The sequence below is a fragment of the Amphichorda felina genome (genome assembly GCF_050947745.1).
Source record: "Amphichorda felina strain 45539 chromosome Unknown scaffold_3, whole genome shotgun sequence".
NCBI lineage: Eukaryota > Fungi > Ascomycota > Sordariomycetes > Hypocreales > Bionectriaceae > Amphichorda > Amphichorda felina.
The window spans coordinates 843,574-866,442 of record NW_028145047.1 but is presented as its reverse complement, the minus strand read 5'-3'; the positions used below and the strand labels follow the sequence as shown (position 1 = coordinate 866,442).

Here is a 22,869-nt window from a genome sequence, read left to right as displayed (position 1 = left end):
GCCTCAAAATAAAATTGAAATTAATAAGAGCCCGCAAATACCTCTGGTTGACCCCATTTCGACCCAAGGCAGTTTAATAGTCGCCATCGTAGAAACATGTAGACCCATGGACTTCCTATCCACACCTGGACTAGAAATGAAATACAATTAGTTAAATTATCCAGAGACCGCCCGTTTAATGCCCTTAATTCTATAACAAAATCCCATCAGTTCTAGTAGCACCATGCCATTTCTCTTTAAGCCAAACTCCATGCCCATCTCTTCTATCCAGAGTCATAAAACCTCTCAACGTTCTACGAAAGACCCGAGTCCTTCTGGTATTGGTGGTGAGACCGACACTGCGGCAACTATAACGTCTAGTGCAGAGCTGTGAGAGGCCCCGGTGGCTTTGATATAGGGCCCGTTCCACGCGATGCCTAGCATATTCCTGTCGTTCCGGTTGTTGGCCCAGATGGCATTGGCATTTCGAAGAATCGTGTCCTTGAACTCGGGGTCCGGGGCAATATCGTGTAGGTATCGCAAGTTTCGCACAAAGATCCCCTTGAACTGCTGACCATCCCTCCCGCAGTTTCCAGCCCGCAGCTCGCACTTATCCGTCTCCACCAAGACACCATTCTCGTTAGATAAGGCCTTGATGGCTGCTTTGGCAATTATGTGGGCTTCCTGTAGGAGCCGCGTATCACCGGTGGCAATGAAGAGCTCCTTCAGACCCCCCAGAATGACGCCTTGGTTGTACGACCAAGTCTGCATACCGTTGTTTTTGCAGTTCTTGTCGAGACCATCGTTGATCAGGTTGTTCTTGTTGATCATCCCACTGTTCTTGAACCATGTCCACTGGTTTTTGGCAATGTCGAGGTATTTCTCATCGGGGATTCGGTTGGCGAGGGATGCGGCCACGGAGAGATAGAGCTCGTTCGCAATAGCATTTACATATGAGCGGTCCTTATTCCAGTAGATGCCGCCATTGCAAGGCCCGCCGAGCCCCGTTTGCATGTCCTCGAAAATTCGTACGGCCGCGTCGAGAAGTTGGGGATCGCCAATGACATCGTAAGAACGGATCAGCCCCAGCGCCCACCACCCTTCATCGTCGTAAAAGTGGTTGATAAAGTCGTCGAATCCCCGTCTCTTGAGGAAATTGGAGGCTAGGTCCGTACACTCGGGGTCATCGTTTAGACAGTCCATCGATTCAACCATGCCGGTGGCGGCGAGGGCCTTGGTGGTTTCGACGTGGGTCTTTTGGGCCTGGACGAACGTGTTGTAGATGTAGCCCCCGATGTTGAGTTCATTGGCCTCGTGAAGTCGTAGTGTGGTAAAATCGGCAAGAGTAGTCAAGACGTTGGCACTGTTCCACCAGGCGGCATCCCAGAGGCCGGTATCAAGGTTATACCATTCTGCGTTCAGGGCCTCTATGGCACTCATGGAATTGGAGACCCAGTCGTGGGCTTTAGCAGCCTCTGCCTCGACCGGTGCGGCTATAAACGCAGCCGTGATGGGAGCTACCAACCCCCGACGAGGACGCATTGCTAGTGTTGAGGTTCTTTCAAATTCTGTAGGACAAGAGCAATAGAGAAGGGGGGCGAGTGCCTGCGCTAGACAGAGGTAATTAATGAATTAGACTGTGTGATAAACCGATAGAGAGATTGATTAAAGAGATAAAAAATGTCAGAGCACAGGGAGTCCGCAACAGCAGCCGAGCTATGAGTAGGTAGGTATATGGCTTGGGTCACCGGTACGGGCTTGGGGCCCATCTTGTTGGCCTTCTCTTCCCTCATTATGCGCCAAAAACTGGCAGGGCACCAAGCCATGGTCCAACGAAACGCCTGACAACGGCATGTGAGTTACGAAATTGTACAATGGGCGGCTTTAGTGCTTGAGCGCGTCCCAGCCTGAGGGCGGCAAGTCGGGATCATCGTTTGCTTCGGGGCGATCATTGATCAACAGCCAACCGGTGGAGACGGCAGTCTTTTTTGGCGCCCGATTCCAGAAACGTCCGCCCGGGGAGACCTGCGAGCTAGGGTGAGGTACGGGGCCGTTGCATAGTGTCTTGGTTGGGGGCTTGGGAAAGCGCCTATTGATAGGGGACAGTTGGCGTTTCAGGACAAGATTGGTCTGTCATGCTGCCCGTTAAGAGGCGCCGGCCATTTTGGTCCCTGCGGTTATGCAGGGTACCTATCAAGCCTATCTTGGCAGTGTTGGCGTGCCACAAAGCCCTGCTGCGTCCTGAGAGCCCATGCCACAGGAACATAGTGTACTTCTGATTAGAAGCTGCGAATTGTTGGCGATAATGCATTTTTTCGTGTTGGCTGTAGATGTTGGACAGGTCGCCGCTCGTGGGGCATTGTGTCCGCGAGCTGTAAGGGGCCTCCGGCTGTTTTGCTTGTTAGAGTCATGGGTCATGCCGACTCAGATAAACCAGCCGGTGTACGTCCGAAAAGCGAGATGGCTATATGCTAGTGAATCATCGGTCTTGGTGTTGACGGACGCATTGCTCGTTGCTGAGTCGGCGTGCTGGCAGCCCATGGATGAATGATAACTGGACCACGTGGGGCTGAGCGGGCTTCGAAGGTTGGGCGGTCTCGCGCGGCATCACGTCGTTTCACAAGAGACACGAATAGGGAAATGAAGCCGGGCAATACGACTAATCTGGTGAGGCAGAGGGATGGGGACGGCGAGGGGCGAGGGGTCGCTTCCATAATCGTCGTAGGTGCCTGACTGCGCCTTCCTAGTTGCAAGTTGCGACATGAGATGCCCAGGTGCGACCAGCGCGTACTTGCCCTCGAAACATCCTGATCATCCACCCGAATTTCACTACAGCTTCCCTAATCACCTGATTCTGTGGTGTACTTCTATTCTAGCCTCTTTGTTATCAATCGCATCTTTCATTCCTCCATCTCATCATACCGCCCAACTCTCACCGGCATTGGCAGCTACGACGGCCCCACCATGCTGCTAACTGCCGGGGACCCTGACGATCGTCGATCTTGATACTCTCCAGCGGCTCGGCAGTCAATGCGCACTGATGACTGCATAGTGGCTGCTTCATTGCGCGCACGTGGATTGTTCCCTGTCCTGCACCAACTCCTGAGTGAACAAGTCTCGCTCCGGTGAAATAAAAGTATTTTCCCGCACAAGTTTGAGCCTGTGAGCCTTGAGGTCTGCAGCCTATCTCCCCCAGAGAACCGTCCGCCGTTGCAAACCGTTACAGGCCGTAGCAGGTAAAGTGATAGGGAGGTTATGTATACATACGGACGTCAAAGCTCCCTTCTGACGCGGTGCCGCCAATTGACCGAGCCCCTATCAGATACATGAATTGCGGTCAGCTACGAATTGGTACTCTCTACGTAAGGACTAGTTACACCACCCCATCACTGTGCCCGATGGATCTCGGTATAAAGACCTCCACTGTCCTGTTATGCTGTTAGGAGAACCGGCAAATCGTCCCCTAAAACAACCGGTATGATGCTGAAAGACTTCCTTTCTCTCTAGAACTCCATATACCTCTCCAAATTTCCTCAGTCATTTTTTGACGTCATGGATTTGTTGGGGCGTGGTTGCATTGGCCCTTTGCTCCGTCCTTTCCCCCACATTCTCCCCGCCGCCGCCACGGCGCCGTCTTCGGTGCTCCACATTCCCCCCGGTTCGGCTCCGGTGGATGGAATGCGGTGCCCGGCCTTCGGAATCCGACAGTTAGCCCCTATGCTGGTCTTCGGAGTCCGATGGTGCAGCTATAAACTGGGTGGAAATAACCATTGAGCTCATTTTGATGTCATTTGTTAGTCTTGTTGCTCAACGGCAACGTTGATCATGTGGCTGGTAAGGGGTAAGGAGCTACAGGTTCAATGTGCTTTACAATCTAAGACAGGTTCTGGAAGTCCGAAACCCACGATGAGATCAGCCTCGTACTTTGGTGACTCTGACATATGAACATGAAATTGCTGTGACCAAATGATTCAGGCTAGGGGTATATTGCTGATATGTCAATCCGAACGCCTGTTTCCTCTTATCTCACTGACTCCGGAGCCTTGCTGGCATCGTCATCATCCGAACCTGTACATCCATTATCTAGTGGCTGGTGGTCGACCCAGCCATGCTCGGTGGGCGTCCGGAAGGCTTGCGGATTGAGAACTTGGACATCATCGATGACGATGATCGGACTTTCTCCTCGAAAACTGACCCTGCTCGTGTGGACGTCACGGAGGGCTCTGCTAGCGTATTCGTATCGACAAACGCCTGCGGGAAAATACCCGATTTCCCCTTCGAGTTGGTACCGGACCAGCACCAGTGGTCAGAATAAAACCCTGCAAAAGCTATTAGCTTCGGACTTTGCCATGAAGTCCTCTTCCCGTTTTGGGACAAGATTCTTCCTCGTATGGTGCTTACTCACAAGAAATATTGCTGATTATCTCATTCTTGTCGAACCTCAACCACTCATTCTTTCCCTTGTCCTTTTCCTTCATGTAGAACTTCCACTTTGCCTTTGCACACATCAGACTTGACCTGTCATATTTGATTTCGTGCCTGGGGGGTAGCTCGAGTTTGACAACCTCAGACGGGATGGTCGCTTGGATTCCATTGTGCCACCCCAAGATCCACTCGCCCTGGTACTGCGCGGGCCATCTTATTCCTGTGATCCTCGCACCCTCCGCGACCTCGAGAGCCGGTGTCCGATCAGGTAGAAGCCTCTGGCCGTACAACCGCCTAGCGACCTCCCTTGAGATACCAGATGGTAGCGAGACAGCCCCGCTCATATTCTCAATGGCGGGATGCGGCACCGGCGGCCTCTTGAAGTGGATATCATAATCATTGTGATACTTTTCCGGGATTGTTTCGCCCTCTATGACAGTAAGTCCGCGGACCTCGGGAAGAGGCCGTGGGTGTCGAGCTAGGTGATCAAACAGGGCTTTCTGGGTAAAGAAGACGGTCGCATCACTCTTGTGGAGGGTGGAATCTTGCTGGACACAGAAGAGGCAGCCGTACTGGACGTCATCAACACGCCTGGCCGCAATATGGCTCTTCTGGAGGAAGCGCAATCGGAAACTGATTCCACTTGTTTTCGAACTGTTGGCCTTCTCTAATCGAGGGTTATGCGTCAGCAACGACTAGGACGCGCGAGGCTACATCTCTCGGGTGATCGACTTACCTCGACGGCTTACATCGGCCTCAATATCAGCAAAGTCGAGTTCGTACGCACACTCGATGCACCTGGCAACTGTTGTCTGGGTCGCGAATCCCTATTCGGCATGTCAGTGCTGATATTCTAACGGGTAGAAAACGTGACCTTACCGGTTTTTTGACTCGCCTAACCCCGACTCCACCTCGAATAACATCCCTTGCACCTTCACAAAATCCCTTGGAGAGGTGGAAGGAGCTGTCTGACTCAATCTTACATCCCTCTCCTTGTCCCGGCACAGGACGAGCCACAGGACGAGCAGACTTTGGCACCGGCGCATTCTCAGTCTCGACCGGAATAGGCCCGGCATCCATTTGGGCTAGTACCCGGGCCGAGTCAGCATCTAGAGCTGGCTGGATCGGACGGGGCGACTCGGGATCAGTGGAAATCAAGCCAGCATCACTAAACGACCCATTTTGCCTTTGGGGATAGTGGAGTGGAAGGCTGGCCGGATCTAGACGTTGTTCTTCGCTTGGCACATCAGAATGCGCGGTCAAGGGACTGGAGGCCTGTCGTGGCCATGGCGGCTGGGAGGGAGAGTAAGGCGATGTTGTCGTCTTGAAGAAGGGGATGGGGCCGTGCTCCCCCGAAACTTCGTTCTCGGGGATAGAGGAGGAGAAAGATGGTAATTTTGATTGTCTTTGGCGGGGCCCAGGGTGGGACTGGTAATTGTGGCTTCCGCGGTCAGATATTGTGGATTGGTTGTTCATACTCAGGCGTTGCTCCTCGTCATGATCCCCATGGTCTGACACACTGAACGCGGTGGAAGCGGGACGCTGGAAGGTAGTGTTTCGGGGTTGAGTATCAACGTTGGGATAGGCAGGGGGCAAGACTGGGGACTCAGTTCTCGCGCCTCTGGCCTCAAAATCACTTTCCCCAGAAGCCTGGGGATTCCTGGATGGTTCCTTGTTCACCTGCCAGTCCCAGGGGTTTATCGATGGTGGCCTTGGTGGTTCCCGCACGTGGTCATGTCCGCCGCTACGTGTTGATCCCGAGGTGGAGCGCACCATGCTGCTCAACTGGGCGGTGGCATCGTGAATATCGGCCAAGGAGCCGCCACCCGGTGCGCGATGAGCGTTGGGGGGCGTGGGAAGCAAGTGTAGTGGGGGAGACGTTGGGGTTGGCATCTGGGCAATAGATCCTCGAGAGGAGGCAGCATCGCTCACTGGGGCTTCCAGCTTCATCCGCAAAAGGATGTCGCAGATCCGGGGCGCGGCCTTTCTCGACAGAGCTTGAAGTTCGGTGAACTTTTCGGCGTCGAAATCGTCAGGCTCGATATAGTCGTCAAACTCCCACAGCAGGTCGGTGAGGCCCGAGCGGTACTGGGCGATCTCGTCTATGGTCGTAAGCATGTTAGCAAGCGACGAATCCCGCGCCGGTGTTCTCTCAGTGGGGAGCCAGACCATTTTCCTTCAGAGAGGCGATGAAGTTAGAGCCGTAGTCCTCGAAATGTTTCTTGCAGAGCGGCTCAATGCGCTTCAAGCCTCGCTCGCCTTCCTTGAGCAGCGCCCGGGCCGCCTTGCGCATGCTCGGATTGCTGTCGCCTGCATTTTCCACCGCGGTCTTGGCCTTGTCTACAATCTCCTTAAAAGGAGTCACGACAAGGTCGTCGACCTCCTCCATGGTGACCAGTCACCCGGCGGCTGGTGAGCGACTTAGTAGTGGCTAGCGGGAGCGCTCCGTGGGGGTATTGGTGGCCAGGTCGGATTGTTGCCAACGTGTGAGTCGTCCGCTGTCGCTGTATGTTTCACGCGGCGCTGATACACAGTCGTCCAAGATTAGACGGCATCTGGAGGACGGTGGAGAAGGAGGGGAGAAACGGTGGAGGCTGCAGTCCAAGTGGGAGATAGGACTTGGAGCTGACCACAAGGCGGAAAGCGTCTGGTCGGAACCTGCCAGCCTGGGATCGACGACCAAGCCTCTTGGAGCCGCTCAAGATAATCGGCGGGGCGACAGAAGGTACCATTTGCCCCGCGGGACTATGCTAGGGTACATGGTTAGCTGCTCTTTGCCTGGCCGAGAACGCCATTGCCATCCAGGGTCTCGTGGTATTGCTCGCAGTAGGTCCGTACTCGTGGCGTGAAGCACAGTGACTCCAATGCTCCATGCAGCCCTGCGCAGGGATTGGCAAATGGGCTTTGGTTCGCCGTTGGACGACGCACTGCGCCGGGATTGACTGGCCGCTAGAGTTGCGAAGCCCTCCACCACCACCTCCACCTCCCTGGCCATTGGATGCAGGTGACGTTGAAGTGGCCAAACCGTCTGGTTGCCTGGCGAGCTGGAGTGAGCTCACCTCTTGCCTTCTCCCATATTCAACTCGAACAGGTCTCCGAAAATTTCGGCGCCCAGTACGGGGCAAGGGCAGATTTCGGGCGGCGGGCGCACATCTAGGCAGTGGGAGTGCCTCTCGTCGTGTTATCCATCGCCCTTCGTACGGAGTACTAGTACTCGTAGTGGTAGTACTCGTATTGTACTTCGTCATGGCCACCACGAGTTCCGCGCAGGGATGCCACGGAACTGATGTCTCAGTTGTGGCCTAGTCGGGGAATTTCGTTCCTGGCATATCTACGGATACCTAATTGTGGTCTGTGGGATCCAAAACACGATTGCAAGGAGCATCGTCTTGAGCCCATAGTGAAGGGGGAAGCTGACAACAGCGGGCGGTGAGTTTTCTGGTGGCGGCCAGCGACTGGCTACCTAGTGTAGAGTGGTATGGACCCCTGTGCCTCAAACGTGCTCAGTACGTTGCCGCTTTGTTATGCAGGGAATATACTGTAGGTGTTACAGGACTGGAGGTGCCCACTGATATATAGCCGATGACGTGAATCTCCCCACCATGTCCACGATCCGTTGATCATCGAAACCAGCGGTCACCGTACGAGCATTACCGGTGTGCTCAAGCCGAAACCTGCACTGCAGGTCAGACCAAGTCACCCCGCCACCAGGTTCCCTGAAGGCTACCCCGGTGCGCTGTTCATTCTAGGTCGATAAAATAGGCCACACTGCCGCAGTATAGCTGCGAGTGGGAGTTGAGAGGTGTGGCACTCGACCTGATAATTGACTAAATAATAGGTTGGGTGAAGGCACTACCTACCCAAAAACAATAATCTTCCATTGGAAATTATCCAAATGCTTCTGCTGCATTTTCTCGCTCATTCTGATTAATACTTGATCTTGATTTGGGGGAATTTCCTTGGAGTATCCTCCTACAGCTTACAGGTATCTGTCCATGGAACCTCGTCCTCTATTTTCTATCCGTAGACCTCCCGCAGACCACACTCACCATCTTCTGTGACTGTCTGTCAAAGTTGTCTAGTAGGTCTCCCGCTGCCACTCATCGCGCCACGGGCCCACGGGTGAGCGCATGAGTGGTAAGGGAATGAAACCTGCGATTCAGCCCACGTGTTCGCGCGTAGGCTGTCTACTAGTAGTAGTCTGGAAATTGGCGACTATTACGGATAATGCGAGTACGTATTCGTGCGTAGTACGGAAGATATCGACCCACTCGCGATCATGGCGTCGACATAATACTGCTACTGATGCAAGCTGGCCTTTCCCTCAAGTCTAATAATATACTACAGACCATAATAATAGGGACGACAGCGAGCTCACGTCATCTCATACTCCATCTGTGCCCGCCGAGCCTCCGGACTATGATTAGGACACTGGGAGTTTAATAGCGCACTTGGGTGGGAACAATATCGTAATCAACCGGATGCAGTTGTGCTGCTAATAGTAGTTGGTATCTTTGCGAGTTTGGGCGAGTCTGCGAGATGTTACTGACGAACTTTCCACTGAAGAGCCGGTACGTACCCAGGGCGTCGTGTTTTCCAAGATACGGGGCTGGGACGGGGCGATTCTACGCGGGGCGCGGCGATGGATGGCGCGGTGGCGACCCACCCCGTCCTACCGGGTCCGTCCCTGTTGCCCAGGATCCCGGCGGCCCAGATGGAGACGGGAGGGGAGTAGTGGCACAGCTCGCTGTGACTATTGATGACACTCGTATCAATAGTACGGGTACTACTGGCACGGAGTACGGATACTACGAGTATTAATGCCATCATTACTACTCCGTGCCAGCTGAACTGTCTCCGTATAATCCCCAAGATGCCATGTATACCAGTAGTATTCATACTCGTTCGCACAAACTACGAAAGTAATATCCGTACTCCATAGGTGACCTCCAAATGTAACCACAATCACCCACCACCTGACTGATGGAGCGTCACCTGTCCGTGTCTCACCTACGAATTGATCCAGCAGAGCCTCGGCCTGCTGGATCGCTGGCGCACCCTCAAGAAAAATGCGGTAATGATACGAAGTACGGGCCATCCAATTACCCTATCCTTCTACTGATACAGGCGGTTGACAACACTCGGCGCCTGTGCTTGCGCATCGTGGTTGCCTCCCAAAGCCAGGGGCACACGTGACGTTGGCCTGCCACCCTTCCATGGCGGAAACGTGGTGCACGCTGCACAGAGGCTAAAAGGTACGAGACAGCGGTGCACATTGGAGATGAATTGGTGTCTCATTTCATCTTCCTGGCCCCTGTCGCCCTGTCATCCTTTACTTCGGCCGCTGAGAGTGCGTGGGAGGCAACTTGGCAAGTGGTTCCTCCCAGCCAAGTTCAGCCAACCTTCCCCAAGAGTCGAGCCGCACCGACTCGTCACTCGAGCTTGCCGCCTGCCACCCAGTTGTGGCTGGATCACGGCAGGTGCTCCCTAAAACCTTGTCCGTGTGAGGAAGCGCCTGCCATTGCGGAGTATTACTGCGTTCCCATATTCACGGCTCCCCTCCACTACCATCGTCCTTCACTCTCATCTCTGGCGCCGAATTCCGCCCCCGTCACTGACGACAGCACGAGGGAGGGCCAATATCCCCAAGTATTTCTAGCGGCCCAACTGCCCGCCCGAACTACGAGTCGAGCCGCCGTTGTCGCCCAAGTCTGCATGATGCTGCATCTTTGCGCCCCGCATCACTCTCCAACCAACGCCCGGACCACCACTGCTAGACCTGCTAGCTCCCACCAACACCTCCCAACTCTGCAGCGTGGACGCACCTGACTGGGCTAGCCTTCCACTGGCGATCGGGTTTGGACGTGTCGAGGCCCAACGCCTCTGCAGGGCCACACAGCCTGCGCGAGGCTAGACGACTCTCTGGCTATCCGATACCCATATCCTGCTCGACACGACTGCCGTTTTGATTAGGACCATGGGGAGGAGGGAATCGTCAGATCGGCGCAGGCGCCGGCCATCCCATTCGTCCTCTCACGATCCTAGACCTCTGGTACAAAGGGACGCTACCAGGACGTCCCAGGGCGACCAGCACTGGCCCTCTGCAGAATCTCGCCGTTCCACGATGCCGCCGCCGCTACAATCCTCACCAGCTTTCCCGTCATATCCAACAATGCCTCCTTATAGGAGGCCCATGGCCGCTCCCGTCTACAGGGATGAGGTTGACCAGTCTGGGTATCAACGTCGGCGGCGGTCTGGGGCGGAGCCGAGGCACTTGCACGAGGGCCGGCGCCACCATCGACATCGCAGGCCCGAGAACCCCTCTTCATCCGCCGACGACGACGATGACGGCAACGACGACGACGAATCTTGGGATGTCGCACCGCCAAAACGCAGGCCCGTGGCGTCAGAATCCGACACCGAATCCGACTATGAAGCCTTGCCGCAGAGGGGCAGAAGAGAACGCCATGAGCGATACATCGAATCATCCGAAGACAGTGATGTGCACGGGGGGAACGTCAGAACTCCTTCCACGTCTAGCCGGGAACCTATCGATGACCACATGCCGAGCGCACCAGAGTCTGTGGCGCCTCGACGTTATTCTGTGAAGAAGATCGAGCCTATTCCAGAGCCAAGACTGGTGCGACCTACGGTATCTAGTGAGGCGGTGAATCCTCGATCGGCCCAGTCCTCAAGAAGGTGTGTGTGTCTTGAGAACCAAGGGAAAACGTTGCGTGACTGACCTAATTTTGAGAAACTCCCGACGGAGGGACCCCGTCATAGTTCAGGAACCCCCCATGAAGAGGATGCCCTCTAGAAGCGGGAGCCGTCCGTCATCCTCCCATCGACGTTCCAGCGTTTTGTCAAGCCTCATGTCCGGAAGTACTAGTTACAGGTACTCTCCAGAGAGACCCAGAAAGAAGTCCAAAGCCCTGGAGAAGCCAGCGCAACTGTGAGATCACAGCACCGACAAATCTAAGCGACATGGAACTGACACCGAGTAGCGTCGAGTGCGTTATCTGCATGAGCGACAAACCTTCGAGAAAGGCACCCGAGCTCAGATGTGGCCATCGAATGTGCCACTCCTGTTTAAGGCGGAACTTTGAGCTGTCGCTTACAGATCCCCAACTCATGCCGCCAAGATGCTGCACTCAAGATCGCATCTCTCTCCGTCATGTGGATGCCTTGTTCGACACTAAATTCAAGAAGTTGTGGAATCGAAGATATGAGGAGTTTACGACACAGAACCGCCTATACTGCCCATCCAAGAGATGTGGCGAGTGGATCAAGCCTTCTCGTATTCGGCAGGAAGGCAACCGGAGAAGTGCCACGTGCAGCCACTGCAAGACAAAAGTTTGCGTTACCTGTAACGGCAAATGGCATTCTTCCTTCGACTGCCCCAAGGATGAAGAAACACAGCGATTCTTGAAACAGGCCAAGGAGGAGGGCTGGCAACGATGCTATTCGTGCAAGGCTATGGTGGAGAGGAAGCAGGGCTGCAACCATATGACATGGTAAGCCATCAAATTTGCCAACAGCTTTCTGCCTTGAGCTTACTAACATTTGCAGTCGATGTGGTGCACAGTTTTGCATGCTTTGCGGCTCCAAGTGGAAGAGTTGCGACTGTGAGTGGTTTAACTTTGAGGAGAATGACGATTTACATGGGTACCACGCACAGAGGGTCAACCCTTTTAACCCCCACGATGGCCAAGATCGGCGTTTGGATAGGGAGCCGCGAGAGCCGCGTGAGCCGCGTACGCAGGGGCGTCCGAGGGCGAGAACGTACGGAGAGGAGGTGTATCGGCGGCGGCTGCAAGAACAACGAGACGAAGAGTTGGCACGACGGCTGCAGTACGATGTAATGTTAGATGGCGAACCTTCTGATGACGATGAAGACGACGACGACGACGACGACGATGACGACAACTATGATGACAGTTATATTGTGGGCAGGGGTGGTGTCGGCGGTGTTCCGGGGCTAGGTATTGCTTCTGGACATCACATCAACGAACACTACAGACACGACAGCGGTCAAAACAGAGATAGTAGGACAAGACTAGGACTACCACCGATGGCAACTTACAACAGAAGGGCGGAGCAACAAACGCCAACAAGAGAGACTTTCAGCAGAGGCTATGGGTCGGAGGTCAACGTTGGGAGGGGCGCCAGAGGCGGATCGATGGAAAGGAGACTTGCGGAGAGGCTTTCTGAGCACCGCCAGGGCCACAGGCCACCGCACTCGGAGGTGGGATACCTTCCTGCTGCTATGAGTCCCCATATGGGAACGATGACAGGAATGCCTCCCCCACCGCCTATGGGTCCTTACACACCGGGTCGAATGCCACTGGGGATGGGGCCATCGATGAGCCCGCCGATGATGGCGACGCCGCAGCATCATCCCTTTGGCGGGTTCTCTCCTCACGGTCCCCCGATGATCCACCATCCTCCACCGCACATGGCAGACTATGCCCCAGTAGCGGGTGGCAGTCGTGGAGTGAGACGGCATGACTATGACGGTAGCGCGCCGCGATCTTCGTCGATGGCAGGACTCAACGGGCCAGGGAGTGGAATGAATCGGGTTTTTGAGTGGAGGAACTTTGTGCAACCAGGCGTTCCAGGCAGTGATGGGCGGGTATCAGATGAGAGACTCTCACGAGTTATGTGAAATGGCTGGCGATTTGGGCTCGGGGGAGTTTTTGGGGTTTCACCAGACGCTTGGTCCAACATGGGAATCTACTTGCTACTGCTACGTACGTACGTACGATGTATACTTGCTAAGCTGCTAGGATGAGCACTGTTACTTAGCTACCGGAGGGGTTTATACATGATTATGAATGATGATTGCTTTTTGTTCTGTCTTGGCTCGTTACCCGAGAGGACCGAGCTAGGGCCCAATATCAAAGCAAAGGTCTTGTGATGATGGTCGGCCGGGTGTCAAGGATGTCGGGTGAAGACTGAAGAGATGTATGGATCCATATTTCCACGCTGAGTACGAAGTACTTGGTACGGGAGCTAAGAACAGGAGAGTGACATAGATGCGAATTTGACAAGCATTTGACAGCTTGACTCGTGTGTCGATGACGTTGGGTTATGGTGATTGGTCTTGGTCGGGAACGGGCGGCGAGTCGGGTTGTTGTGGCGGGAAGTCGGGCGTTGACAGTGGCCGAGTGGCACCTCCAGTGGGAGGAATCCGGAAATAGGTGCCCTGAAGAGGAATTCCGGGGCAGCCGGGCGCTAGACGGTAGTACCTTGTAGGCAAAGTCGGTGGCTTCAGGCGCCCATTTAGGGGCGGTACAATACCGTAGGCGTACCATCCGGTGGTGAGTGAAGTACCGTGGCAGTGCTCATTGTCTGTGGATGGCACCGCTAGAATCCAAGGTGGGGCGGCCGGGAATCCCACCTGGACCACCTCCGATGCAGGTTCGCTGCCCGAGCTCCCTCTTCTCCAAACATCTCCATGCATTTTTTTTCTGGCTTGTGATAATCTACATCGTTGACATCAATCTCGGGAGCCTGCTTTGTTTGTGCCTGCCTATGCTTGCAACCAGTGATATGATGTCGACCACCTTCTAGTTAGACGACACCTCAGGTCAACGGGACGAAGCAGCACCCCGCAATCGGCTATCGCACCGCAACCATCAACCATCAGACATCAACCAGAGACAGCCTCTCTCTCTCCTTTCCTCCACCTCCCTCCCCCCAGCGCCGCGGGGCGCCAGACCACCCGCACCACCCGCACCACCCGCGACGACGCGACGACGCGACGACGCGACGACGTTACGGCGCTACGATGCTCCTCACGCACCAGACCGGCAGCGTCAGGATCGGCGAGGTCGTCCGCTACACCGTCACCTACACGCCCTCGCAGGACCGCATCCTGCCTTCGCCCGAGCACCTCTACGTCCGCATCCGCAACACCTCGGCCATCGCCCTGCGTGCCGCCTTCGTCCACGGTCCCTACACCCTCTCCGTCGCCGCCTACCCGGCCGCCTTCAACCCCAACGAGAAGTTCGACACGGCACGCACCCATGGCGTCCCTGAGTTCGAGCCCATGGTCAAGGCCGGCGGCTCCTGGGAGTGCGAGCTCGTCGTGCCCGACGACGTGAGGCAGGGCGCGGGGACGGGCAGCCACGGCGGCTTCGGCAAGGGGCCTGAGCACGACGGCGAGTCCGCCAGCTGGGTCATCGAGGTGTCGTCCCAGGTCATCTTCTCCACCTCGGCTGCCGTCGGCTACGAGGTCCTGGTGGCCCGCGACCGCAAGTCCCTCCACCTGGGCGGCTCGCTGCCCGTTGTGTCCGGCCAGGCCCAGGTAGCCCAGCCGGGGAGGCTGGCCGACTACCAGCAGAGCATCGGGGCCAAGGACGGCCACCACCCTGCGCAGCCCCGCGGGGTGTACTCGCGCGCCATACACGTCAAAGTGGAGGATACGGCCACGCTGTGGAACACGCCCAGGCTTCCGTCGTGGGACGACGAGGGCGATAAGAGGGTCGACCAGCGGGCGGCGTCGGAAAAGCCCGTCGAGAGCATGGTCAATACGGGAGACCCGGAGACGATGCAGGAACCGAAACCCCGAAAGCAGAAAAAGGTCCACCTTGTGGTTCTGACACACGGCCTGCATAGCAACCTCGGCGCGGATATGCTGTTTATGAAGGAGAGCATTGATGCCGCCGTGAAGCAGGCCAGGATCGATGCCAAGGTGAGACGGGCAAAGGAGAAGGCTCTCCGAACCGAGTCGACAGCAGTCTCGCGGGAGAGTTCAGATGCGTCCAAGGGTTCGGGCAGTGGAGCTGCCAATCCCCATGACGAGGCGACAGAGGACGACGACGATGACGAGGAGGTTATTGTAAGGGGATACTCTGGGAACGCGACCAAGACGGAGCGTGGCATCAAGTACCTCGGCAAGAGGCTAGCCCGATATGTCCTATCCATGACATATCCAGACCAACCATTTTTACCCCTAGGCAAAGACTCGGTGCATCCCGCCGGGCATGTTGCTAAAGGGGACAAACAAAATGCCGGGACCAAGGGATCGCAGAAGAACGGCACTGCCCATGCCGGCTGGCATCATGCTCACCACGCCTCGGAACAGCGCTCGTACAAGATTACAAGCATCAGCTTCATCGCGCACTCACTAGGCGGCCTAGTACAGACGTATGCGGTCGCCTATATCCAGAAGCATTCACCTCAGTTCTTCGATCGAATCAAGCCCATCAACTTCATCGCCCTGGCCACGCCGTGGCTGGGCCTCAGCAACGAGAACCCAATGTATGTCAAGTTTGCGCTCGACTTTGGCCTTGTGGGCCGCACGGGCAAGGACCTGGGCCTGACGTGGAGGGCACCCACGCTGGCGAGGAGTGGATGGGGTGCCATTGTGGGCAACCTCGGCGAGACAGCTCACAAGAAGGTCTATGGGGAATCGCAGCCCGAGTCAAAGCCTCTTCTAAGGATCCTCCCTACGGGACCCGCCCACACGGCTCTCAAAAAGTTCAGGAACCGTACCGTGTACTCCAACGTTGTCAACGATGGCATTGTTCCTCTGCGGACGAGCTGTCTTCTCTTCCTGGATTGGCATGGGCTGGGCCGTGTGGAAAAGGCCCGGAGAGACGCTGGGCTTGTTGAGACTATGGTTGGGTTTGGCTGGGCGGAGCTGACGGGGACTAACATGGCCAACTCCCGGCAACGGCAATTACAGCCAGCCGAAGACCAGCCGAGTGATTCGGGGGCCACGACACCAAAGAACGACATGTCGCAGGTTCCCCAACCGGCGGATGATGCCGTGGAGGAGGATGACCGGGCTAGTCTAAGATCGGTTCCGTCACCCTTTAACGAGCCTCATCCCCAGGCAGAGCCACCCGGGACTCCGGGTGTTGCAGGTCCACTATCCGGATTCTTCAACTTCTTCAGGAGCAACGAGCCGCCAAAGGAGCAGCCCATTACACAGAAGCAAAAGAGGATATATGACATGAGCCAGACGCTGCACGATGAAGGCTCTACCTCGACAATCTTCTCCTCCGAGACAGACACGTCTCGCCAACCCAAGGTCACGACGGGTTCCGAGTTTGAGGAAGAACTGGGAGGTCTGAACGCGCCACCGAGGACGACCTTCTTTGAAGCCGCCGGCGACTTGCTCAATCCCCATATGCCTGATGTGGACTACCTAATTGACCCTTCCAAACGGCCACGTACCATCTTCCACGACCGCGTATACCATCCTACGGATATTCCCTTGCCGCCCATGAAGAGGTCGCCGACGTTTCTTCGCAAGAAGTCACTGAGTAGGTCGGGGACAGGGCTGTCCATGACCTCGGGCATCTCGACTCCATCCTCGTCAGCTCACGGATCGATCAAGCACGGCGAGTGGGGAATATCGGCGCCGAAAAAGCAGGACAGCAAGAGCGACACCAGCAGTACTCGCAATGGGAAGCATCTCGAGGACATTATTGACGGCTCCAACATGCGTGTCGAGGAGAAGATTGCACGAGGCTACCACCGGGATCTGTCGTGGCGCAAGGTGCTCGTTAAGCTCGAGCCGGACGCGCACAACAACATTGTCGTCCGCCGCATGTTCGTCAACGCCTACGGCTGGCCGGTCATCAAGCACATGGTCGACGCGCACTTCAGCGACTCGGCCGTGGCCCGCATGCGCACCGACGACGAGCACCTCGGTGAGCGCGCCCTCGACATCAACCAGCCGCCCGACGCGCACGGCGCGGAGACCAAGGTGGACCCGGCCACGGAGAGCGAGTCGCAAGAGGCGCGCGATCGCGTCCCCGACCTGCCGCCGTCCTCCTCCTCGCAGCGCGGGCCGCAGGAGGGGAGCCACACGTCCCCGGAGCGGGGCGACTCGATGAGCTGGAGCGATCGCGACTGGGCGGATAGCGAGTACGAGAGCGATGTCGACTTTAGCGGCGATGGCAAGGCTGCTGCTGATGGGTCGTCAGCCACCAGCAAGGCCAAGGGCAAGGCCAAGAGCGGGAGCAGCAGCCCGGGCAAGGAGTGGAACTGGGCGGAGAAGATTGTGGGCAAGGGCGGGTCCAAGAAGCCACGGAGTCCGGCGTCGGGCAAGGATACACCGGCGAAGAATACTATAGAGCAGGCATAGAGCGTTTCTGGGCACTATACGTAATTTAATTACAACGATATTTCTTGATACGTCGTCGGTTGCGGGCGCGAGGGGCGAGGTACACTGGAGGATTCCATATACCTACACCATGACAGCCCATGATGCGTAGGTACAGTCTCGTTGTTGTTCACCAGCTCTTCCGCAGTCATCACCTAATTGCCAGCATGAAAATTTCGGTCGAGACCACTAGGTCCAAGTACTATTATTACAAGTAGCCGACTAGATCCCACCCGTCCGTCACCTTCTCGAAGCCGGGCATTGTTCCAAATTCCACCAATAATAAAGTGGCCGGCCGTGTTGACCGGGGAAGGGGAGGGAGGAGTGGAATCACTGCTTACCAACATCATGGCACCTAGGGGCGTGTCGTCGGCCGACGTCATCATTTCCCCGGATGAGTTCGAGGTACGTGGCTCACTGAAGGAATAGCATACAGTGTAAGCATGGTGCTCGTTTCAACAGAGATGGATACTGCATGAAGCAGACTTGAATGACGAAAGAAGGGCCCATGCATCTCAGGCTGCGTGTTTCTCGCCAGACGTAGCAGATTGCGGAGAACAACATGGCGCCGAGTCCATTGCCGGTACGCGCATTTGGATTATGTACAATGGTTTCCAATTAGACTTTCGACTTGCCTGTATACTTATATTCGATCGTGTTTCGTACATTGCTCTAAAACAAAGGCCGTCTCGTCATCAAACCCAAATGCTAGTTGCAGAAACACCCTATGGGACAAGTACAGCATCTCCCAGGTCCAAGGCCGGCTTGTGCTTCAAGAAGAAGAAGGCTTCATGTTCGCTAAAAAAATAATAAAAAATCCGATCTTGTCGCGCGCGGCCAGAGTCCAGCCAGCAAGAATCTCCCGACCACCTCTCCTCTCAACGAGAGATCAACATAGGAAATAGTTCCACAAGACATCCCACAGGGGGGAAGGTCCCTCTGTTGCATATGGAGCCTGGAAACTGTACCCATCTGAACGTTTCGCCGCTGTTGTGTGAGTGAAGTCGGGGTTCGCTTAGCGTGCGGTCTGTCGGGCCGTGATGCCGTCGCATGTGCCATCCCAAGACATCCCAAGACCACACACCCTGTCCAACGCCATGCAGGAGGGGAACCCTGGCGCCTCGTTCAAATACCCTGAAATGACTTTTCTGCCCGTGGGGATTCCCGCCCCCGGTTTGTTTCTGATCAGGTACCGTAAGCCAACTCTCATTTCGCAGAGTCGCCGAAATCCCCCCGATGCGGTTCGTGGTAGATTGCTTGATAACCTCCACCTTCAAGAGCCGCTCTGTTGGGAGCCACGTCACTGTGACAGCTACCCCGAAGGAGTTCACGAGAAACCCCTCCAATGGCCAATCCACTGAGACTTACTAGCCGAATGTAATGGGCTCCGAACATTCCCGTAGAGGAACGGGCAAGGTCGCCCACAACTTGGCTTCCTCCGGTAGCAAGATGGATGCCGCTGTTACCTTAACCTCGGGTAGCAGATTTCGGACGGCACATGCAGCTCGGATTGTTCTGTTCGATGTACCCTACCGGGTTGAGGCGGGAGTGACGACATCGTACTTGGCTCAGCCGCTGAGGAATGTTCGCCTCCGTATTTCTGCTTCCTTGATGATCTCGGCTGCCAGGCTGAGGCTCGGTGCAAGCATTGCGTAGCGCTCGATCTCCATGACGACATCGTTGATGATCTGGTCCAGGGCTTCCCGGTGGGGGACCAGTGTAAGCAATATACTCAGCAGGGAGGGTGACATGGTTGCCCCCATGACAAGCAGTGTCTGCGACACTATTGACAAGGCTCCCTGCCATATGTACGGCATATGGCCGGCGTGGCTGCAGAATGGAGTCAGCAGTGAAACGGCATAAGAAAAACACCCCCAGACCCTTGGACAAGGGGTACTGGGTAACAAATAGGCGGTACTCACTGCTCCCCAATGTGCTCGAGCTGCCTGATGGAGGCCTCGAGGCACTTGTGGCAATTCTCGCGCACGGCAGGGTCCAGGACAGCCTGCTCGTTATCAAGAACGGCGAGGATGTAGGGCCGGTAGATGATAGTCCGGCAGGCAAAAAAACGTAGGCGTAGAACTGTCTGGACGGGGTCCTGGAGCACCGTCCTTGTGAACGGAAACTGTAGGGGCAGTGGCAGGCTTTCGTACCACTGCGTCAGCTGGTAGTCGAGCTCGGCAACAACGGGCTCTAGACTGGATGTCGACGCCATAGAATCCTTCGAGTAGATGAGTTGGCTGACGCGGTTCAGGAGTCGGCGGAGGGCGATCTCGGCAAGGAAGTACCACAGTTCGTCTCGTCCTACTCCTTCTCCGCCTTCCTCGTTTTCAAATCCACCGGGGAGGCCCACATTGTCCTCAAGCTGCACCACCCCGGAATGCGGGAGATCCAGCTCTGCCAGAAGGTCGCTCTCGAAGAGAAGTGCGTTCCAGTAGATTCTCTCAACAAGTTCCTTCTGATTAGACGGTACGCGGTTTGGCGACATGAGAAGCAACTGGAGCTTTGTACTTGTGCTGCACAGCAGATTCCACGCCTCCATTGGACGAACCAGATAGAACAGATAAGCTGCGGCAAGCAGATGGCACTGTGCGGCCAGAACAGTGTTGTTCGTCATCATTCCGGGAAGAAGAGACCAAGCAGCCGTAAAGTATTGCATTCCCGGTGGGTCTTCGTGAGGCATAATCCTTGAGATGCTACCGCGAAGGCTGGCTTGTCCCAGGGCCAGAACGAGCAGTACAATGCAACTTTCTGGGCCTTCCCGGAACCCGTTGGAGAGAGCAGTGCGGTACTGACTCCTCCAGGCGTATGGGTTGACACAGGCGTACCATACGTTCACGCGCTCAAAGTATGCCTCGATGTATGCCTGGGTATTAGACAAATCCACGCAGGGCGTTTTTGTCAGGGAGTGCAAAGGCTCACGCGCCATCTCCAGTTGCAACAGAATTTGAGGGTCGTAAGGCCGGGAGACCAGATCCCGGATAAGTGGCCATTGCAGCAAGTGCATGGCGGCATTGGTGTGCACCTTGGGCATGGTGTTGATATTGGTTGTGGTCTGCTGAGCCGTCCAGGTGCCGAAACCGCCGTTAGGAATTACGGAAACAAAGCCACTCCCGGAGGTGCCCAGGAGCCCATTCTCCCCGCTAAGATGAGTGCCATTGCTGAAAGAAGGTGAGTCGGAGTTGATGTTGATGCCGTTGGCCTGGGCACCACCCATATTCATCTGGAGCAGGGTCTCTATGCGGTTGAGGCGTTCCAATATGAGTTTGTCGCCGGCATCGAGCTTGATTCCAGGTTCCCGATAGATACACTCGGCGCCCAGTTCCGTGCAGAGCTTGCACTTGGGCTTGTTTCCGTCACATCGCGACTTTCTTGACCGGCAGACCTCGCACTATGAGAGGATTGTCAGCAACGAGTAGCGTTAGCATTGTTTTAAAGAGTAGACACGCACAGCAATAGTTGCCCTTCGACGTGGGTAGTCAACCCCCACATCTGTGTTTCTCCGCTTCAGAGGGTTGGAGCCATCGTCGCTGGAAGTGAGGATCATGCCATTAGCAGCGCTCTCAGAAGCCTGCGCTGCGTTCCGAGCTTTCTGGGCAGCACCGAGGATGCTCTCCCGGGTGAAGCTGGGGGCGCGCTGGGGCTTCAGATCGCCGGGAGATTTAAGTCCGAGAGTGGAGCCGTTGGGGACAGCCGTGAGAGTGGCATTGGGGACCTCGATGGTGAAGTTGTCGCGACTCGGAATGGGGAAGTGGCGCCCCGAGGAGGTGGTACCAGTAGCCGAGGGCGGCGAGTCGCCCGTCGACGACGGGGACATGCTGTGAGTTCTCAGAAGAAGGCGTGTGGAAGACGTGATGGGCAAACAGAGGTCTGATGCGACAGACCAGGCGCGCCGAGGCAAGTCAGCCCCTTATGACGAAGTTGTACGGTGACCAAAGGAGGCGTCAGAGGGTCTTGTGCACCACCAGCAGTGAGGAGACGCAAAAAGCTGCAGGCAGTTTGAGTTAAACAGGCGACATGGCTGTACAGGGCGGGTGGTCGGGTCGAGGTCGCGTGTCTTTGGAAGAAGCTAGGAGGTAGTGCCCGTGAGAGAACGGTGGTGAAAAGTTAGGAGGCGGCAACGGGTCAATGATCAACGGCCAGGAGCTCAAGGCGAGTGAGAGGGATGGTCGTTGGAGGGCCTTTGGAGGGTCGTCAGGAGTGCCCAGTGGGAGGGTTGAGGAGTGACGAGACGGAAAATCGCAGACTTGGACAGAGGGGGCCCTTCTTGAGAGCCACACTCGGCGAGGACCTGGCAGGGGATGAGCGGCAAACCAGGTGCGGGCGTCGTTGCGATTGATGAGGTGGAGGTCTGGAGGATCAGAGTGGAGGGCAGGCCACGGGCATGAGTGGGGCCCCGGAGAACCTGAGGCCACAGAGGGGCACAGTGCCACTGACCTGACCCCCAGGGCTGCCAGTCAACCGCACAGCAGGCGTAGCGCCGCAGACGGTGGCAGGAGCACCTAGGCAGCCTTGGAAACCCCGACCCCGGACGGGACTCGCGGAGGTGTGGGCTGGGGTGGAGAGAGTGCCAAAGTGCCAAAGTGCCAAAGTGCCCACTGCACACTGCCCACTGATGGCAGCGCGTTAGAAGGGTCTCGCCGTACCGGTCCACTAAACACACCTGCCCAGGCTGCTGTCCAGCAACTCAATTGGCAGGAGCCCACGCGGTCCCTGGACCCCAACCCCGACACCGCCCGCCGCCTCGCACATGCAGCTCTGCGACTGTCAGCCCTCCACCACTGCACCTTTTCACCACCTTGACCACACCTCTTCCTCCACCTCCTCCACCTCCTCCCCCAGACCCCTGGCAGCAATCCATGGCATCAGCTTTGGCCATCACCACCGCCCACGGCGGAGGAGCCACGACCAAGGCAACGATGATCATCATTAGTCAATCTCGCTTCTCTCGCTTCTCTCGCCTCTCTCGCTGCCCTCGCTGCCCTCGCTGCCTCACATGGTGACCACATTGCCCACGCGGCCGCCCCGCCGAGATCGCACCTTGACACTGCCTATTCGAGAGACCTCGGTCAGTTTTCTGCTTCCCTCTATTATTAACACCAGTCCCAGCAGCTCTTTGAACGAGAGAAGGGCCCTTGTACGGGACCCAACACGGCAACACCAGAGTACCACTGCCGTACAGGTTCCTCATTGGGAACTCCCTGCGTTGTAAACACGCTTGTTTAGCAAGCCTAGCGTACTGATACACGTACTAACCTCCGTACTTCGTACCTTGCGAGCACCTAGGGTTCAGCTACACTAGTGACGGCTCGTCGTTCATTTGACCCCCGGACATGTTATATTCA

At 56.2% G+C, this 22,869-nt stretch overlaps 4 protein-coding genes across 4 annotated transcripts; 1 reads left to right on the top strand and 3 right to left on the bottom strand.

Annotated features, from left to right (window-relative positions):
* Positions 1-285: 285 nt before the first annotated feature.
* Positions 286-1,521, bottom strand: ACO1O0_002950 (glycoside hydrolase; the record flags this gene model as incomplete). Its single annotated transcript, XM_083192411.1, has 2 exons — positions 286-1,472; positions 1,518-1,521. The coding sequence occupies 2 exons, from the start codon at positions 1,519-1,521 to the stop codon at positions 286-288; spliced, it is 1,191 nt and encodes a 396-aa protein (XP_083051468.1).
* A 2,541-nt stretch (positions 1,522-4,062) lies between these two features.
* On the bottom strand, positions 4,063-6,793 carry ACO1O0_002949 (uncharacterized protein; the record flags this gene model as incomplete). Its single annotated transcript, XM_083192410.1, has 5 exons — positions 4,063-4,298; positions 4,385-5,071; positions 5,141-5,231; positions 5,305-6,506; positions 6,574-6,793. 5 exons carry the CDS (start codon positions 6,791-6,793, stop codon positions 4,063-4,065), a joined length of 2,436 nt encoding a protein of 811 aa, XP_083051467.1.
* Positions 6,794-14,194: 7,401 nt separating this feature from the next.
* On the top strand, positions 14,195-17,506 carry ACO1O0_002948 (putative serine esterase-domain-containing protein; the record flags this gene model as incomplete). The annotated part of the gene is made up of 1 exon (XM_083192409.1): positions 14,195-17,506. The coding sequence occupies one exon, from the start codon at positions 14,195-14,197 to the stop codon at positions 17,504-17,506; it is 3,312 nt and encodes a 1,103-aa protein (XP_083051466.1).
* Positions 17,507-19,092: 1,586 nt separating this feature from the next.
* ACO1O0_002947 (Zn(II)2Cys6 transcription factor) lies at positions 19,093-21,341 on the bottom strand (the record flags this gene model as incomplete). The annotated part of the gene is made up of 3 exons (XM_083192408.1): positions 19,093-19,354; positions 19,447-20,915; positions 20,976-21,341. The coding sequence occupies 3 exons, from the start codon at positions 21,339-21,341 to the stop codon at positions 19,093-19,095; spliced, it is 2,097 nt and encodes a 698-aa protein (XP_083051465.1).
* Between the last annotated feature and the right edge of the window lie 1,528 nt (positions 21,342-22,869).